The sequence below is a fragment of the Vicugna pacos genome, chromosome 28 (assembly GCF_048564905.1).
Source record: "Vicugna pacos chromosome 28, VicPac4, whole genome shotgun sequence".
In the NCBI taxonomy this organism is placed as follows: Eukaryota; Metazoa; Chordata; class Mammalia; order Artiodactyla; family Camelidae; genus Vicugna; species Vicugna pacos.
Genome location: NC_133014.1, coordinates 9097489 through 9111010, shown reverse-complemented (window position 1 = coordinate 9111010; position 13522 = coordinate 9097489). Strand labels below are relative to the sequence as shown.

Genomic DNA, 13522 nt, shown 5'->3' with positions numbered 1-13522 from the left:
ATGGCAGAGTGGAGCCTTGAAAAAAAACCAACCTTCCCCGCCTCATACTGTATGCCTTCCTACCTTCCTCTCTGGGCTCTGATTTTGTTTCATCTTGGCAGCTGTAAGCCCCTGCCTGTTAATCTCCCCTACCCCAGACTGCAGTTGGGTTGAAGGCCAAGTCCCAAGCTCTAATAATTTTTTCCTGAGGCACCTTAGCCCTCCCAACTGTGTATCCAACCCACTTTTTAATAAGCCAGCAAGCATGGACACAACACCGGCCCTGCACTCATGACTGTGGTGTGAGGAGGATCACCAGGCATAAGCTCTTCTTGGAGGCAGACACAGGCAGCTGAGCGCAGGCACAGGAAGGCCTGGGATGCTCGTTCCACCAGAGACCAGCATGCCAAGGTGTCCAGCCCCCTAGCACCTCAGACAGCCCTTAGGGGCCTCCAATTGTTCCCTCTACACATACCACTTTCCTGACTTTATGCTAGCATTTTTTTTTTGCATTTCTTTATAGTCATTTGTTCATTCCATTCATTCATTCCCAAACACGTAGCTGTGGCACAACCAGACTAGGTCTAATTTTAGTCTTTGCTCATAAGTGTCTCTGAATTTCATTAGACAAACCAATAGACAACCCAACTAACCAAGTTGCAGCTGTGTGTGGTAAGTGCCATATTTTGTAATGTGAACACAGGTGACAGATATCAACACCCAGGAGGGGTGGGTGAGCAATCTGTGAGCAAGGTGCTGTAAATATATGAGGTCATTTAATCTGCAAACCAACCTTAAAAGGGAAGGACTTTCATCATCGTGTTAATCAGATGAGGCAGCTGAGGCTCTGGGAGGTTCAGAACTTTCCAGGCCCCAGTTAGCAGGCAGTGAGACAACCTTTGGCAGCGACATGTGCATCTTCTCCATATGCCCCTGTAGACCCTTTCCCCCGTTTCTCCTCCCTGCTCTGTGCTCCAGGGAGCTGACCTAGAAGAACTGACTCAAAGGGCTCCCTTGTCCTCTGGCCACCAGTTGGTTTTGGCCAATGGGAGGAGACATCAGCAGGAAATGGTTCTTGAGAGAACTCAGCTCTTTTCCTAAGGGGTCCCAGCACTTCATCCTCCCAACTGAAGACCACCTTTTCTTATCAGACATTCTCTCCATGTAGTTACCCTCTCCAAGTTCTAGAAACAAATCACCCCCTCCTCTTAACCTTTACCAGAGGTGGCTGGCTCCAGGAACAGCAGCCATCCCTTGTAGTTTTCCCCAAACCCTGAAACCCTTTGTCCCTTTATTAAATTTTCCTTAATTACCCAGCATGAGTATGCCATCACCCCTACTGAGGAATCCTAGCTGATACCACAGAGTTAAAGGTGATTTTTTAAACTGATTTTTAAAACTTTTCTGTATTTTCCAAGCTTTTCCAAATGATCACGTTTTGCATCTTAGTTAAATGTTACCAAGAAACATGATACAAATCCTCTTTTTGAGGGTCAGCTTGGGCAACTAGTGTTAAAAGGGGCACGTTTTTTGAAATACTGACACAAATCACGTCTAGAATCTGTAACACTCATCTCTGGGTGTAAGCTAGCTGCTTCTTTTTTTTTTAAGAATAAAAAAGGGGAATTTTATTTGAGCCAAACTGAGAATTATAACCCTGGAGACAGACTCTCAGAAAGCTCTGAGACCTGTTCCTCCTGTTAGGAGTTGAAGGCACAGTCATATATATTTTTGAGACAAAGGGTCACACATCAAAATGGCATACGGATATTTTTACATAAAGTTCACCGAGGATACACAGTTTAGGTAAGCACCTGCAAAGCAAGCAGCAAGTCCTGTGACCCCCTAGAGTTTGAAAGAATGCTATTCTTTTTTGAAGTTACATTGCCAGCATCAAATAAAGGGGGAAAAAAAACCCTGATCTTCAAGTCAAGCAGGCACTCCCATCTCTGAGCAGCTGGTTAATGCAGAATTCAGAGGCACCCAGCACATTATAGAGGGAGGGAGGAGGCCCAAGGAGACAGGGAGAGTGAATTTTTTTGTCTACATTTTCTTGTCCTGTCTTAAAATATACATTTTATAAATGTTGAACATATTAAGTGAGTCATTGCCTACCAGTGTTCACATAATTACAAATACACATCCTGTTTGTTATTCAGGTTAAGGTGCCTCACTTAATTCATCTCTCAATCCCTACCAGCAGTTCCATTCCCTTGGACATTTCAGGGCGCACAGTGAAGATTTCCAAGCTAGTCAAGGGGCAGACCTGAGTTGGAGCTCCCCAGCCTGAGAGAACTGACGGAAACAGTCAATTGTTCAACTTCAATGGCATCATCTGGAGTAAATGCTTTGAGTTACAGGCATCCACCCCAACTTCTACAATCAAGCTTTCACTCTTTCATCAAGCTTCCAGTCCTCCCTTTCTACCCAGATGGCTCCTCGTGGTGATTCTGTCTCCTAGTCCACTGAGACTTTCACGACCCAAGGACTCTGGAACTGAACTTTGTCAACAAGTCTCAGGTTCTCTTTCGATGGCTATTTCTCATTTGCTTTCCTCTTCCTTGATGGCTCTGTGACTATAGTCTTTGGGGTTCTGCCCTGGACTCTCTCTCGCTTTCCACCAATACCTCTCCACCTGTGTTCTTTTTTTTTTTTCACTTTTATTATTATTATTACTATTTTTAAAAATTTTATTTTGGGGAGGGGTAATTAGGTTTTCTTTTTTTTTTAATGGAGGTACTGGGGATTGAACTCACGACCTTGTGCATGCTAGGCATGCACTCTACCACTGAGCTATACCCTCCCCCTCTCACATGTGTTCTGCCCCCACAGGCTGCTATGCCTCCGAGTGCATGCATTTCTCGTCCCTGCTCTGAGATCCTCAGGAGTGGGGAGACTGGGAAGGAAATGCCCACCCCTGATGCCCAAGAATGGGAGCAGGCCCGGCTCCCTCAGCTAGGTCCTGCTGTTCTGCTGGACGTAAACAACTTCACTGAACAGCACCATCATCCATCAGGGCCACCCCGTGACTCTGACGGAAAAGACAAAAACAAGACCACTCTTGAACCAGGTCTGGACACAGACAAAACATGGACATCGTTCAAACCACACAAATGACCCAACATGCAAGACAGAACCCACCTGCCCTGGCTAATAGTGACAGCTGTGACTTTGCCCATCACCGCCTTGGCCTCAGTCTGGTCTTCCTTCCTTCTGCATGAGGTTTTAAGGGTAGCTTCTTTATTCTAGTCCTTGTATACAGTATACATTTTTATCATGAACATGTATAATTTTTATGAAAAGATAAAACTTTAAAAATAAATTTTGGGGAACTGTGCACATTTTGATGCTTAAAAACAAAGGTTAGTTAACTTTTTCTGTAAATGGACAGACAGTAAAATTCTAGTGTTGCCAGCCAAGGGATATTATATAAGTGCTTATATAACAAGAGGAAAAATAAATTTCCACAAAATTTTTGACAAAATTCAAAATATAATAATAATCAGGTGCAATTTTTTTAGTAATATATGCCTATTTAGAATGGAATTTTAAAAAAATGTCACTTAACTGGGGCTCAAAGTTAGTGTTTCCTATCATCCAAACTGATTGCAAATTTCATGTTAGTGCTGATCTGTAAAGAGATATTACATATTCTTTTTTTGCTGTTGAGGTACAGTTGATGTGCACTATTATATAAGTTTCAGGTGTATAGTGCAGTGATTCACAATGTTAAAGGTTATATTCCACTTACAGTTATTATAAAATATTAGCTACATGCCTCGTGTTGTACAGTAACATATTACTTCTTTGAAAATATTTTTCAATAGATAGTTACTGCCAAATATTGATTTATTAATTCACAAGTGTACAATTTTAGTGGAGCATATTCATTCTTATATAATTAGATCCTTTTCTTGATATTTGCCTTTTAGTGTGTCATGACATTGCAGATTAATCACTTCTAATTGAAGATTACATGGAAGAGCCTCAGTGACAAAGTTAAATGGATTTTGAAATATGGAACTGTCCTTTCCACTTGCACTGATGTCTGACAAACTCTGCAGGATCTGTAGTTAAAGCTCAGAAAATATATGTGCTGCAGATTTATGTGGGAAGGGACATCTTGTTTTATCTTTTCAAGACAGACCTGAACCTGGGACCCTTAGCTGCAGAGCTTGCTCTCCTCCAAAACAGAATACAAAGAAACTATAAGGGACTAAAAATAACTGCATACATGCACAGTTGGGGCGAATTATGAACAACAAGATACAAAAAGACCAAAAACCCAACTGCCATTTATGAGCTGTCAGGAGCAAAAGCAGGGCAATGAGCATGATCCCCCACTCAGCACCACCAAGAGGGTGGGCAGACCACCTAAGCCACCCCTCCAGCCCAACCCCTGGACCTGCCCCTATCTCCACCCCATTTAGGGACCAGCTCCCCTTGTTCTGTAGCACGAGTCCCAGTAAAGCCTTGCTTGAATTTCTTGTCTTGCCTCTTATCAGTTTCTATTGATTAAGGAGACCAAGAAGACCCAAGAGCCCGGGTCAGTAACATTTTGACAGCAAGGGAAGTGTACTGAACAGCTTGATATTACTTGTGATTTAAAGTTTGTTGAAATTATTTCATCACAGAATAAATTGCATATATAAATGCCATTTTTTATTTGTTTTTTAATGGAGGTACTGGGGATTGAAGCCAGGACCTTGTGCATGCTGAGCATGTGTTCTACTACTGAGCTATACCTGCTCCATAAATGCCATTTTGTCTTATGATTTTAGGTTGACCTTATTAAGAAATAGTATCAAGTCTGCAACAAAAACTAATGTCCAAAGTCATTCAGTGTTTGAGCACAGTAGGTGAGGACAGTCTTCATTGGGAAAATTTTTAATCTCAGCCCCAAGCTCAAAAAGATTGCAAACTGCTGTATGGTAGGGCAAGTCAGGATATTCAGCGTCTATTTCTGATGAAAATTTGCAGAAGTGATGGTCTTTAAGCCCATGAGAACGAACAAAGTTCACCACTGACACTACTGGTTCATTAATACATAATGGATTCAAATATTTTCCAGTAAGTATCTGCCAATGAATAATATGATGAATAACCATAGGCTTTGAACATCTTATATTTTCATAAGCTTTGTAAATTTGTCCAGCTAAGACTTCTGCTCCACATATATTTTTATCATCATCAGATGTGACATATTAGCAGATTCCACTTAAGGCTGTATTGAATTAGTGTTTTCTCAACTTCTTTGAAATATTCTTCCCTGTACTTTTTCCATGCAGATTATTCAAAAAGTCTAATTGTTCAGGAACTACAAACTCTGTGTTGGCTTCTTGAATAACAGCAACAACTAAGCAGTATCAGTAACATCTGTAGACTCGTCAAGCCTAGGAAAACCACTCAAAATCATTTGCCTTGTTTTTTAATTCATTCTTAATGTTTCTCCCAATGTTCCCAAGTCTTGGAGCAACTGTTCTCACGCAAAGGCAAACATCTTCAACAAATTTTCGGTTTTGTGGGACAAGAGGTAGAATCAAGTAGATTATGTAGTTACTTCCTTTCTATGTACTAATTTTTTAATGATGAAAATTTATGTTTATTTTAGGGCAAATCTACCATATTTGTTAAAATGAGTGACGATAGCTAGAGTTTACTCACATGTCATTTGTGTACAATCATCAGTTAGTGTGAATAACAAGTTGTCTGAATGACTTGATTTCCTATTAATCCCACTGACTAAGCCAGCTGTCACTTCACAACATGTTGAAGATGAGCCACCAGAAAACAGGCCAAGAAACTGTCCACCACTACAGGGCTTTTTGTCGATTTAAGTGTGATCTTTAAATGGATTAGTAGTTCTCTAGCATAGAGTCTCTAATTTGGTATAGCAACCAACTTCACTTCTTGCAGATCATAAATTAGTAAAAATCTTCTAACCTGACAATCACTTTTAAAACAAACCCTTCATTGATCATGAATACACACCTTTAAACACATGGCTTTAAACACCATTATTTTGCCCATTCTGAAATGCTTTTTTTAATCCCAACATTGTCAGGTCATAAATTTAAAAATAATCATTATCACTGCTTGATTGCACTAATGCTTAGTAGCCTGTGGTCTATTCTTCATCATGCAAGTTTATAAAAAGAAACTTTGGAACTTCAGTCATGGTCAGCCAGAAGTCTTTTCCCTTCCACAATTAAATAAGTCAGTATTTCTGGAAGTACTGTTCAAGTTGTTTGGCGCCCCCTCTGCATTGCCACTGGATAAGGAGACATGGAACTTGTCTTTCAGCAAAAGGACTTGACTTGGTAAGTATTAAGAGATCATTACTTCCTTTTCTCCTTGAATAGCTGACACAGGGCAGGAAGGCTCGGGCTCTTTCTGAGACTGAAGATGCTTTTCAGGAAATCCATTCCATTGGCATTTTCTTAGCGTATCATAAGCTTGTCCGGTCTCCACATTCTGTAAGTTTCTCATTTACAGACCCATCTCATCATTTGAGCTACCCTGTAGGTTTAGGATTCTTATTCCCACGTGGGTAGTGAATGGCGAGTAAGGCCTCAAACCAGGTCTTTGGGTGCTGTCTGGTCCTTTCATAAGAGCCACTTAGATAAGAGAAAGGGTTGGGGAAAGACACCTGAGTCTGGGCTTCGGCTGTGGGATGAGAGCACATTAAGGATGCTGACAACACACCTCACCTGCTGTACCACTTTGCGCAGCGCCAGCCAGAAGTGGGACTGATGTTTTTCCCTACAATTCTTGGTTATGCCACCATCAACCTCACTGTTAAGTATATTCTAAATTCCCATTAAGTATATTTTCCACTGAACCGAATTAAGCTAACAGCCGGCCCTGCAATGCCCCCTTGTGCCGCCCGAGGGAGGCTGAGCAGCTGCGGCATGAATGGCCCTCAGCAGCGAGCCTTTGGCCGCAGCCCCTCCGCGGGGCACACAAACCCTGGGTTGGCGACGCGGCGGACACACGGCGAGTGCTGGCGAGGAGGGTCCCCGGCCTCAGGGCGGGGCTCCCGCCATGCGTTCGCTCCGCTGCCGGGATGGGGGTGGGCGGGGCGGGGCGGGGTTGGGCGGAGCCTGGACGGCGGGAGCGCTGGGTCCGGCTGGCGCCCTCGGAGCCGCGCGCGGCACCGTGGGGTCTCAGGGTCCGGCTGCGCACGGACGATCGGACACTCAGACAGACATGGTGTGTTCCCCGGGAGAGGGGAGCGGGTCCACTCCCGAAGGCGGACCTGGCGAGGAACCCGGAGCCACCACCGCGCCGGGAAGAAGGCGGGGGCGGTCAGGCCAAGCCGGCTCCTTAAAACCGTGTGCTTGGTAACACCGACCGTGAGTAACCTGGCCCCAGGTCCCAGGAGAAACCCTGAGTTGGCTTGTTCTAAATTGGCGGATGAGAGTTCAGATCTCTGGGCGTGGTATTTGGGGAAGTTATGAGTGGGGGGGGGGGTCACACCGCTTTGAGCCAAAGCCCCCAAGTAGTTTGTAAATTTTAGCAGGGCTTCTGGAGAGGGTGGTGAGACCAAACAAGGACGAGCTCCAGAGGGAGGAGAGTCCCCCACCTGGCTTCAGCGTCCACACGGCACGGCCCTTCATGATCTCGGTAAGCCCAGTAGCTTGCGCACAGGTGGGGTGAATGCAGGAAGAAGCTTCAGGCCTTGGTGGTGAGTGGGCAGGCAGAGGAACTGACTCCTGTGGGCTCTCAGGAGGCCTTGGGCATCTGCTTCTTCACGAAGTTTCCCAGGCTGAGAGGTGGAGCCAAGCCTGCCCGTAGGCTTGGCCCACCGATGGGGCATCATTCCCCTTAGGGCCTCAAGGGGCACAGCAGCTGCGGTGGAGAGGCGCTGGCCACACTGTGCCTCCCTGGCGCCCACTAGAGGTTGGCCCACTGGCAGGAGGGAGGAGGAGTGGTCTAATGACAGGGTGAGCAGAATGAGGATTGTGAAGTCACAGAGGAGGTGGGATGCTACAGCTTGGCCTGGGGCCGACCATCTGGCTAGAGGAAAGGTGTTACCCAGGCAGAGCAGTGCTTTCTGCCCTTGGAAGGGAGACTCTGGGAGCAACAGGGCACACCTGTTGCCCACAGTGGACTGATGAGTCTGGTGAGGCTAGGGTCCCCCTCCCCATCCTGCACAGGAATGGAAACAGTCCCATGTCTACCCTCTGGAAGCCTAAATACCACCCACACCATGTGGAAGGAAAGCAGTAGTGAGATCAGGTGGCACATCCTGGTGCCCTGCTTTTTCCCAAACCTCCTCCCAGGCAGACCACCCTTGCTCTGTCCAACCCCAGCTCTGTGAGCTTTCTGTTCCTCCTGAGTGGCTGATTTCCAGGATTTGGGGTTCCAGGGCTCCGGGGAATATGCACTGGAGAGCAGACAATTCCCGAAGATCACCACTGACTCCCACCCTCCCACTTCTCCAGATGCAGAGGTCTCCATGGCTGTGATAAGCCTTCTGTTCTTGGCAGTGATGTACGTGGTTCACCACCCCTTGATGGTCAGTGACCGGATGGACCTGGACACGCTAGCCAGAAGCCGGCAGCTGGAGAAGCGGATGAGCGAGGAGATGCGCCAGTTAGAGATAGAGTTTGAAGAGCGGAAGCGTGCAGCGGAGGAGAAGCTGAAGGCAGAGAACTTCTGGAGAGGAGACACGTCAGATGACCAGTTAGTGCTGGGGAGGAAAGACATGGGGTGGCCGTTCCAGGCTGATGGCCAGGAGGGGCCGCTGGGCTGGATGCTAGGAAACCTGTGGAATGCCGGCCTCTTTTGCTTTTTCCTCATCTTCGAGCTCCTGCGACAGAACATGCAGTATGAGCCGGCCTTCGATTCCAGCAGCGACGAGGAGGAGGAGGAGGTCCGTGTCGTGCCTGTCACCTCCTACAACTGGCTTACTGACTTTCCCTCACGGGAGGCCCTGGAGTCTTTTTACAAGCACCATGTCCAGAATGTCACGCGGGACCTGCCCTGCACCTGCGAGTTTGTGGAGAGCTTCGTGGACGACCTCATCGAAGCCTGTCGGGTGCTCAGCCGCCGGGAGGCTCACCCACAGTTGGAGGACTGCCTGGGCATCGGGGCTGCCTTCGAGAAATGGGGAACCCTCCACGAGACCCAGAAATTTGACATCCTGGTGCCCATTGTTCCCCCCCAGGGCACAATGTTTGTGCTGGAGATGCGGGATCCAGCCCTGGGCCGCCGCTGTGGCTGCGTGGTGGTGGAGTCAGAATGCATGTGCAAGCGTGAGAAACTTCTGGGGGATGTGCTGTGCCTGGTGCACCACCACAGGGACCACCAGGCCCTCCTGGGCAAGTGCAACAGCTCCATCAAGGCGGCTCTCTGCACCGGCTCCCATCTGGACGTGTGCAAGACTGTCCAGTGGTTCCGGAACATGGTGGGCAATGCCTGGGCCCTCGTAGCCCACAAGTATGACTTTAAGCTCAGCCTGCCACCGTCCACCACCTGCTGCAAGCTCAGGCTGGACTACCGCTCAGGCCGCTTTCTCTCCATCCGCTTGGTCCTGGGGGTGCAACGGGAAGACACCTTGGTCTACCTGGTGAGTCAGGCCCCTGACCAGGAACAGCTCACCAGCGTGGACTGGCCTGAGTCCTTTGCAGCCTGTGAGCACTTGTTCCTAAAGCTGGTGGGGCGTTTTGCTCCAGAGAACACCTGTCATCTCAAGTGCCTCCAGATCATTTTAAGTCTCCGGGACACTCAGAGTTTACCCCAGGGAGCATCCCGTCCCATCCTCACCTCTTACCACTTTAAAACAGCCCTCATGCACCTGTTGCTCCGGCTGCCCCTAACAGACTGGCAGCACAGCATGCTCTCCCAGCGGCTCCAGGACATCCTCTGGTTCTTGGGCCGAGGCCTCCAGCAGAGGTCTCTCCATCATTTCCTCATCGGTAACGCCTTCCTGCCCCTGACCATCCCGATCCCTAAGACATTTCGGAATGCTGAGCCTGTCAATCTCTTTCAACACCTGGTGCTAAACCCCATGGCACATTCACAGGCAGTGGAAGAGTTCCACAACCTTCTGACCCAGGTGAAAACTCTGCCCTGTGCTTCGTTGGCTGGGGCACGTTAATGTATAGGCCATTAAAAGGGGGAGAAGGTATTTCTGATTCCTCGGGCTACAGAAGAGTTTATTTTTAAGACACATCAATGGTATATGTGACCTTTATCTTGCCAGTGGGGTTATGATAGATTAAGACATTTTAAGGAGTACCTGAAGTGCTCCTGAGGAGGGGTCCAGCCTGCAGTGACTAATCTAGGGTAGGTTTTCTGAGGTTTTCTCCCCTTGACTTAACTTGTACCATGACCCAAAGAGGGCCCTTGGAAACAGATGTAATGGGAGGATCTTGCTGCTAAAGAGTTGAGATCCAGAGGGGGCCTGTGAAGTTGCGTTTTGTAGCAACACTGGATGTGAAAGAGAACCAGAGAATACCTCCATTCCAGCTTGTTCCTTTTCGTGAACGACTCCCAGCACATCCCTTGAACACTGGTTTCCTTACTGAACTCTTAGCCTAATTCAAAACCAAGCTGGTAGCACTCCATTTTATCCCAAATGCTGTGATGGCAGTGTATTTTAGGATCTAACTTTTCAGACCTTCACTATTTGAAGATATAACCAAGATGTTTCTTTTCCATTTTCTTAATTTAGCCCTGTTCTCATAAGATATGTGAAATGTAATATAGTTGTTTTATGCGTCTGGAAAAAACTCTAATGCTACCCAAATAATTTATTAGCATTTATCCACAAACAAGTATTAAGTCAACAGTGGCCTGTTCCATAATTAAGATAATGTATCTACTAAAATTAATGGCATCGCCAACATCTAATAACCGCAATTCCTGGAAACATTATATTTTATTTTATTTTTATTTTTATTGTTTTTTTTAATTGAAGTGGTCAGTTACAATGTGTCAATTTCTGGTGCACAGCACAATGTCCCAGTCATGCATATATATACATGTATTCTGGAAGCAACATTATAAAACCCTAAGGGGGGACAATTTTGGGGGGGTCTCTGAGATGAACAATGTTTCTGAGGGGAGCCACTTATTTGTTAAGTGGGAGAAGGTTTAGCTACCATGTGTAGCTGTGCTTTCAGTCTGGTAATGCCTTTGTTTTCTCTTTTCAATGATGACAAAGGGATTATGTGAACTATGTTTGTGGTTTTGCAAAGCGGGGTCATTGCCATCCAGGCCCATTGCCAGGGCTGGACAGGAAGGGGCTGTGAAGCAGTTCAGCTCTAACAAAGTCATGATGCTGGAAATATGATTGGTATATTTCCCCTTCTTTTAAATCCCTGGGCATCCTGAGGAGGAGTGTTAAGAAATGTGACTCTAGTTGTAGGTGTGGTCCTTTTGGAAATACCAGTGCTGCTCCTACCCAGCACTGGCAGGAAGATCTGCTGGAGAGGAGAACCTTGGCCCACATTCAACTTGACCTCAGGTGGAGTTAGATGCTGGCCTTATAGGCTTTGGTTATAGAATCCACACTCTCCTCTCCTCCCCCAGCAAAAATATATTACAAGTGTCCTAGAAACTGATACCAGTCAACATCTGGGGCTCCCACTGCTGCACAATAGCTGCTGTGTTCCCGTGTTGGCTGCTGGTATCTACCAGGTACTGCTTTCAAGTTAAGATGCAATGATGGTTGCTTCTGTGCTGGTGGGATTTTGGTTTAAAAACATCCGTAAGCTTTTTACCTGGAAAATAATTTGCTGGTGATTTCCTTCCAAATCAATAAAGGAGATTATTTTTGGTGTCAGTTGGAATCTGTGCCATAACACATAAAACAGATGAGCATTCTCACGCCTGCTCCCAAGACGTTCATGCTACCCTGATAGTTTCATCCAGTACATCCTGGTATTTCTCAATGTATCTTGAACAAGTCTGCCCTGTGGTTTCCCAGTGGCATGGCCGGTAGCCAGGAAAGAATAACTCAGAATGTTAAAGAACATCTAAGTTATTCATTTTCATGGTGCCCAAACCAAAATATCAGCCAAATTAAAAGGTCTTAGTGGCTACAAACAACATACATAAACTCCAAAAGGCATGAATCTGTCAGGGAGAAGGAAGGTGGGATGATCTAGGACTCTGTGGTTTCTGGTCTAGTAAGAGACAAGAAAGAAAATGTAAAGTTATAAGCAGGCGGAATACAAAGGGAGTAGTCAGCAAAGCTTGGGTGGGGCAGAGTGTAAGAAAGAATATAGAGAAAACAAGTAGTAATGTGAAGAACAGAGCTGTTGTGCTCTGGGAATACTCTTACAATGGAAGGGGAAACTTCCAGATATTTAGGAAGCTAAGTTTTATTCTAAAACAATACCTGGCTGGCACCCAGGATATAACAGCAGTTGTAGTAATGGGAATACTTAGTGTTCACTGAGCATTGCCAATGGTCCAGGCAGTGTTCTGCTGAACATCTGGTAACTCATTTAATCCTCACAATATGACCCCATGAAGTAGGCGCTTTAACCCCTCCATTTTACCTATGAGGAAACTGAGATAGTCCCCCATTCGGGTAGCTAGTTAAGTGGCACAGCCTGGAACAAAGTACCCAATTAGCCATCTTTCAGCACAGTCTTGGGAATAAAACAAGATGTAGGGGTTACCGTGCTTTGAAGAGCAAAAAGCACGATATTAATTTCTAAGATAAAGAATGGTATGTTATTGTTTGGAAATTCAGTAAGATAGAAATTGTTGGTTCTTAGTCTAGTCTTTAGGAGGTCAGGAATTTCATATCACATACAAAAATTAAAGGCATTTGCTCAGGGGCCAAAACAAATGCAAAGCCATTTAAACTACATGCCCATTAAGCCCCAGCAACTTGATGGTTTATATCATGAACTACATTATGATATAAGCATCTACAGGATGGAAAGTTGGGGCAAATTTGAATCAAAAGATTGCTTGCCAACTGAAATATTGTTATTCCTCACCTAAAATAAGGCTGTTTGGTGTTCATTTGGGGGAAGCACAATCTGGGTGAGGAGTAAAAAACAGGGAAAGGAAATGGCTCCAGCACTTTTCTGGCAGATGAGGGGTGCGGGAGGGGCCCCACTACTTTACTTTTCTACAGACATAAGAGTTGAGTTTTGCCCGCCACTGATACTACTGATTAATTTATCACTTGGCATCTGCTATAATCCTAATACCCTAAAACAAAGGCAGCATTCAGAACGGGAGGAGAAAGACCTGCCTGCAGCAAGCAGGCCTGGCCCACGGAGATACAGGGGGTGGAGCTGGCACTGCCTCCGTGCACATGGAATCCCAAGCAGTCAGCTCAGGAGGCTCCATCATAACCACCGTACAGCTTCATGCCTCAGCTAATGGGTCACTTCGGAGCCGTCCTCTGCCAAGGGTTCCATGCCAGTTCTTTAGAGGCTCTTGATTCAGTGCCACCTGCCACCCTCCCAAACCCCACGGTTCTTAGATGGTGCACATTTGGAATCCAGAGGATCACAACCTGTTCCCACTCTCCTCTCTCAGATGCACTCAGCACATCGAGAACGAGTGA

General features: G+C 46.1%; 1 protein-coding gene across 6 annotated transcripts; it reads left to right on the top strand.

Moving 5' to 3' along the window:
- The first annotated feature begins 7075 nt into the window (after positions 1 to 7075).
- ITPRIPL1 (ITPRIP like 1) lies at positions 7076 to 10121 on the top strand. Of its 6 annotated transcripts, none has more exons than XM_006203861.4 (3): positions 7076 to 7334; positions 7502 to 7605; positions 8427 to 10121. In XM_006203861.4, the coding sequence occupies exon 3, from the start codon at positions 8441 to 8443 to the stop codon at positions 10082 to 10084; it is 1644 nt and encodes a 547-aa protein (XP_006203923.2). In that variant the 5' UTR covers positions 7076 to 7334; positions 7502 to 7605; positions 8427 to 8440; the 3' UTR covers positions 10085 to 10121. The 6 variants fall into 6 exon arrangements, with proteins under 6 accessions (XP_006203923.2, XP_072807533.1, XP_031547901.2 ...); XM_072951432.1 differs by having other exon boundaries at positions 8351 to 10121; XM_031692041.2 differs by having other exon boundaries at positions 7499 to 7605; positions 8472 to 10121.
- The last annotated feature ends 3401 nt before the right edge of the window (positions 10122 to 13522 follow it).